This window comes from Arachis hypogaea, chromosome 3 (genome assembly GCF_003086295.3).
Source record: "Arachis hypogaea cultivar Tifrunner chromosome 3, arahy.Tifrunner.gnm2.J5K5, whole genome shotgun sequence".
Lineage (NCBI taxonomy): Eukaryota > Viridiplantae > Streptophyta > Magnoliopsida > Fabales > Fabaceae > Arachis > Arachis hypogaea.
In genome coordinates this window covers 116655886-116662515 of record NC_092038.1, presented here as the reverse complement: position 1 = coordinate 116662515, position 6630 = coordinate 116655886, and the positions used below count along the sequence as shown (strand labels likewise).

Below are 6630 nucleotides of genomic sequence, written 5' to 3'. Positions count from 1 at the left end.
GTTCTTAGTTACACCGGTCATAAGATTGTATCATGTACAAAAAGAGTTAAGTCTAGCAGTTGCAACACATCAACAATCAGAACACAAAAAGTTGTTGCCAAATCAGAAAAGGCAATCCAAAATAACATGGTCAGCTAGTTCATCAACCTAGTTGGATTCATTCAAAATCAACAAATTGGACCAACAGCTCCACTTCTGGGTGGGTACTGGAGATCTCAAAGATGGCCAGCTTGGGCACACTTATGTTACACTTGCGCAAGAAACCCACCCACCCTTGGCTAATGGTGCCACAATTGCGCCTTCTTTTGCCCCCGTATTTGCTGTAGACGGCCCGGACGGAAATCTTCCCCGATCTGAGAGTGACCATGACACCATCGTTGACGTCGTCTCCAAAGTGCGGCACATTTGGCTGGGCAAACCAAAATGGAGAAGGAGATGAAGTTAAGGACATGTGTAACATGAATGCAATGTGCATGCAGTCAAATAGAATGAAACGACAACTACTGACGATGGCATTATGAACAATTAGCATGCAATTGGGTGCTTCTTTCCCTAAACAATGGAATTTAAGTATTTAAGAACAACATATATTACCAACAAATTTCTGTAATGAATTTCAAGTCAACAACCGATCCACCAGATAGCCAACCATTAACAATTAAGCAAAAGCAGAGGACAGAAGATGTGGACCACGTAGAAGGGCACACATGCCAACAAAGTAAGGACCAGCGAAAGAACAACACTTTATGTAGACCAGGTAGGCCGCCACATTACTTTTAATAGAGGGAACAGCAGGGGAACAAAATAGATAATGCGGTCCCCAAAGTTAAACAACGTAACACGTGTATATATAGTGGAGAGGGAAAGCCATTACCAGGAAGTGGGTGCCCAAGAGCCTTTTTGTGATGTGCATGATGAAGAAGGGGTGCTCGGACCGAAATGTCTGCTCCACCTCAGCTGCAGCTGCGCTCCTGGGGACATTGATGCACCCCGTTCGACGTCGGGGAGCTTCAGGAGCGCGTTTACGGTTCCGTGGAACCTTCGGGGGTGTGACGTCGTCGGATTCATCACCGGACGTAGCATACGTCCTCTCCACACCCGGTGACTAAAAGATGCAAACACTGAAGTCGTCTCTGCCCTTGTGCTTGAACAGCAGAATGTTAGACGGTTGTAGCTTGTATTCACGATAGAACCTTTGCCATCCCCTGCCGAGAGTGATCTCTTTCCACCCGTTGGGTCTGCATGCAATCTTGTAGGTATGGTTTGACCCATCGGCGACCGTGACGTAGAGATGGTTGCTACCTTTGGGGAGGAGCCCATTCGGTAATGGTAGACGCTGCATATAAGGGCACATGAGGAGTCGGCGTAAGAGATAGAACAAAATGCGGAGAGGAGAGTCAGAAATAATGGAAAGAATAGAAGAGCAAGCTTTAACCTACCATCGGTCGCGACGGATCTCCTGCCGCTTTGATAACCCTAACGACGTCACCTTTCGCGTGTTCTCGTACCATTTTCTCGTCCAGGCACCAACAGAGAAGAAGGGGATATTCTTAGTTAGGAGAACACCAACAGAGTGGACAGCGTGTGAATCGAGCGGATATGAAGGGTGAATCCTATCTAATTAATTAATTTAGTCAGAGTTCCACCCCTTAGCACTGTGTGCCATCACCCTTCCATGAAGTCTTCCTCGAGAAGCCAAAAAGTATCGTCCCTAAAGAGGAGAGGAGCTTCGAGTGGGGTCGGGTATTAGGGGTTGGGTTTCTAGGCGAGTTCGGGTTTTCGTTTTTGGGTCGAGTCAGTTTCTCTGGCCCAATACCAGATAAAAAAAATGTTATTTTCCAGGATGACCAAACCAAAAAAAAAAATTAAAAACCGTAAATATACAAAATAATAAGTGTAATTATGAACAACTTACCTGCTTCCATCGACTACATCAATCCGTGCATCCATCAACAGGGCAAGGCTGACAATACCAAGGGATTTTTCACTGACCCACTCAAATGGAATGATTGATAAGATTAGGTTAAGGCTATAATTTAAATTTTGAATTCATTGGGTGGTTATAGCTTTTTTTAGATTAGGTTAAGGCTATAATTTTGAATTCATTCGGTGGTTATAATTTAAATTTTCGAATACTTTTTTTTCCATAGAAAATGTGTAAATAATGTATGTCGTTTTTTTTTGAAAAAATAAATTATTTATATTTAACGAAAAAGAAGGGATAACAAATTTAATGTAGTTTTAAATTTAAATTTAAAGTTATTTTTCAGCGTTCAGGTTTTAAACCTACGTTTAAGATGTCTTCGATTCCTGTGCCAAACCAAAAAATGAAGCATCGGTTACAGTGGGCGTAAATGAAGGCGTGCGTGGCACGGTTCCTGACTTATCTGGTGAGCCGTTTTGCAGTATATAAGTTCACTAGCCAGTTTTCCTTCATCGTGTCTGGTGATCCATACTAACGACGGTCCTCCTATAAACTTCCCCTTCCACCACCTATTCAATAAATTTAGATCAAATAGGATGAGATCTAGTGCAACCACCGAGAAAGGCAGAATAGGAGAGAAGGCCGGATATGGGAGAAGGAAAGGGAAAGGGAAAGGGAAAGGGGTCCCACCACGCATCTGTCCGCTGACTCTTTTGCCTCGCGAAATATGGGAGAGAATTGCATCAAGGGTTGCGTCGTCCTCGATCCAGGATCTGTTTAACATGCAGGCGACCTGCAAGGTATTTTTGGACACAGGCCGCTCATCTGCGGTGTACAAGGTGGCCTCCATGGCGGAGATACCCGTCGTGTTCGGTTATGACTTGGAGGACCGTCCTGAGGATGGGTTCCTTTATGTAAGCGCGCGCGCAGGAAATCCGGGCGCTATATTCCGTATAGGGATGAGTTTTTTCTGCTGGATGGGCCGACACGTCGCTGGGGTCGACACCCTGCTTAAGGCCGCCGAAGCGGGTGATGTCCAAGCCCGCTACATGTGTGCGATGCTGCTGCTGACGCCAGGTGTTGGGGACGGAGCGAACGCTGGAAGGGGGTTGAAATGTATGAGAACGTGCTGGCTGCTGGAAAAATCGAAATGTGCAGAGAACTCTTCCGGCAGTTGTTCGCAAATCCGCTGATTGGGGTGCACCCGTCGGATCCAGGGAAGCCCATCGTCTGCCGGTCAAGCGTCTGCCCGACCCACGGAACCATGGGTGCCGCCAACGATTCCTCGACTGTGTCCTGCGTCCACTGCCTTGCCGAGTTCGAGGTGTTGCATTTCCTTAGTCTATTTACTTTCAGATGAAGTTTCGCTGTAACCAAAGTTGAATGTATTTCATTGTTAATGAGTCGGGTGTTTGGGTTGGGTGGCCTTGTAAATCCCCGCTTTCGTGGACCAGATAAGTGACATATTTGAACCGATGCATATCACCGTGTTCAAACATTTAAACGGTCACACGCATAACCTTCGATAGAAGCACTATTTCATAACTTCATTAGCTAATAGGCCAAGCCGAATAAATAAAAAAAACGCGCCATAAAAGTTCAATATTTGCGTTGGGACTAAACAGTACAATAGTAATCCTAAACATACATTGCCGGGGAGGGGATGGGTCGGTTTATGGTGTCTCTATCCCGTTGTTGCACTGACCCGTAAGACCTGGGACTTCACCTGTCCAGCAAAACGTCGGCCATCTGCCGTATGATTTAATTACGATAAATGCTTCTTTAATCAATATAATTATTATACTATATGAATGCATTGGTAAACGAAAACATCTAGGGAAACGTATGCGGTACTGAACCACGGGCAACCCCCCTCCCCCTACCCCCCGAACGGCAGTATATTAAAAGCAAAATGCCACAAGGGCATCTACAAATTCGTCCATCCTCCTTTTGTAATCTCCAATAATCCGTCCTCGAAGTCCCTCCAAATGGCCGGAAGTTCCCAAAAGGACAAAACGAAACTGGAGGTATCCATTCAGCACGAGTGTCTGCCGAATCTTCTTCCTCTCGAAATATGGTCGAGTATTGCCACGATGGTTGCATCGAATTCGATTGAGGATCTCTTCAACATGCAGGCGAGTTGCAGATTTTTTGCATCTGCATGCAATTCCGACGCCGTGTACAGGCACGCCTTGGTGTCGGTGTTGCCGATCGCTTGCTTCCTCGACTACTCCGGTACGCCTGCAATGACATTTCTGTGTCGATGCGCCAGAGCGCAGAATCCGGCCGCTATGCTCCGCGTTGGGATGTCTCATTTATTCTGGTGTGGCCACCGCAGAGGTGGTATGCGGACCCTGACCGAGGCAGCAGAGTTGGGTGATGTGGAGGCATGCTACATCGCTGCGATGCTGCTTCTGTCGCTTGGTGACAAAACAGATGATGAGGTCCGCCGTGGATTCGAATTTTTTTGCGTCGTTCGTGAGTCCGGCACAGTCGAAAGGTGCAGGGAGGTCTTCACGCAGGTGCTCGCCGGCCCGTGGTCTAATATACCCCCGGCGAACCCAGAAGAGTCCGTGTCATGTCGTTCTGGTAGTTGCCGTACCCGTGGGACCATTGGTGATGTCAGCGATCTGTCCAGTGTGGCGTGTGTGCAATGCCTGGCCGAATACGAGGTGCGGAAGTTCTTGGGGACTTATTGCGTTTAAGTAGTTTTGTAAACCCCGACGATGGAGATGCCGATCATGCTAATTGCTATGCGTACTGATGGTGTATTTTACCTTATTTTTGTAAACTTTTTTTTTGTTAAAGAACAGTCTTTTCGATCAATTATCATGTGGAGTACACAGACGACGCAATTAAGTCGTATCTTGGCCATAACTTAATCTGAATAATTCTTTCTTCTTGACTGGGATATGATCTGGACCTTGCACTATTGAAGTGACGTTTGAATGGACATAAGACTGTAGAGTTAATCAACCTATTCCACCATCGGAAGGATTTTTTCTAGGGCTGCATATTGAGACCGCGACAGGGAATTTATGCAAAATTGGTAACTTGTATAGGCAATAGGGATTGACCGAAAGGGGTCATGTAAAAAAAGGGTACGGGATAAATTTTTTATGAGCAATGATGATATTTGACGATGGTGTATAAAATTTGTACAGAGGTTGAACAACGATCATGCGGGTATGCTCAACTTGAACCACGGGATTGTATTCGCATAATATAACACGGCCAGAGATTCAACAACTGTCCTTTAATGAACAAAATTTGCTTCAACATTTTAAGGAGTTTTTTATTATGTAAACACACTAAATGTATGTTTAGGGTTTTTAAAAGACGTATTTCGTATGATATAAAAAAAAGGACACCATGTCTGTATTAATTTGTTTTTATTAGGTATTAGCGTTTGGCTTCGTCGTAACGTAAATCCCTAATTGTGTTTCAACAAGGTAAGAACACAGAGAAAAGTATGCATAATTATATTATCCGGGTTTAAGTTCCACTGCAGAATATCAAAAGGGCGACAGAACAAACATAGGAAATAAAAGGATCATACAGGCCTCGGCGGAAAACATGACATTCAGATATGTTGCATGTGCAGCACATCAACTACCTCCGGCCCCATCTTCATTCTGCCCGGCCGGATGACGACGACGACGACGGAGCAAAAACTTTTGCCTTTCCTCCACAACGTCCAGCCGGCGTTCCAGGTCAGACCACGGAAGAGACTCAACCTCTTCTCGTTCATGGCGCTTGGCAATTTCTGCCTGTAATTCCTTCTCAGTGAGAACCAATTGTTGAAGCAGTGCGTCATTTTTTCACTTCTCTGTTTTCAATTCTTTTTCAAGCCGTCGCTTTTCCCGCACCTCTTTCTCCAGTTCATCCTTCCTTGCCTCGAAGACGAACTTGGAGGCCATCAGCTCCACCTTTGCCTGCCTCAGTTCTGCATTGGTAGTTACAAGTGTAGCCTTTAAGATGTCCTCCCTCTTAACCAGTGCCGCCTCAACGAGATCACAATTTGCGGACGTTTCATCTACGCGGATGATGTCGATAAGTGCGTCGATGGAGAGTTCCGCGAGGTCCTCGGGACTAATGGCATGTTCTGTGATGGATTGCTCAGACATTTTCTCGGGATAAGAGGATGACGACATAGTGGCAGTTATGGAGAAGGGTAGACTGAGAGTTGAGAGAAGGAGTTACGGCAAAGAAGAAGTGAAGAAGGGTTAGTAGTTAGAGGGTTTGGGGTTGTGAATAACGGGCACGTATACATATATATAGTAGAAAGTTGCTTGGATGGGTTTTTTACGCAACTAACGTGTCAATGATGGGGTTTATTCACGAAAATAAGACATTAATTTAAGCTATTTCGCTTGAAAAAAAAAGTAAAGGATAACATTTAACATTTATTCAATGAGTAATTAAGGAACGCAATTAAGGTTGTCATGAATATAACACAAGAATCGAAAAGTCAACATTAAATTTGTGCGTCGTAAAACCAAATCAGTTGAATTGGAAAGCACATTAGTATTTCGTTCGTCCCTTATTAATTAATTATCTTATCTTTTCCAGAACCATCGGTAGAGAAACGAACGAGGCACTAAACCAATTAAAAAATATATATATCCTAACAGCACAAAACGTATCGTTGGTGGTCGTGTGTCCTCTTTATACTTTGTATAACCTACGGCCTAAGTTGCTTGCAA

The 6630-nt window shown here is 44.8% G+C and overlaps 1 protein-coding gene across 1 annotated transcript; it reads left to right on the top strand.

The window, feature by feature from the left end:
* Positions 1 to 4017: 4017 nt before the first annotated feature.
* LOC112779911 (putative F-box protein At1g67623) lies at positions 4018 to 4629 on the top strand. Its single transcript, XM_025824268.1, has one exon. It carries the CDS (start codon positions 4018 to 4020, stop codon positions 4627 to 4629), a length of 612 nt encoding a protein of 203 aa, XP_025680053.1.
* The last annotated feature ends 2001 nt before the right edge of the window (positions 4630 to 6630 follow it).

What these genes read in the sequence shown, in the direction of transcription:
- LOC112779911 (XM_025824268.1), top strand. Translation starts at nt 4,018, where the DNA reads ATGGTTGCATCGAATTCGATTGAGGATCTCTTCAACATGCAGGCGAGT.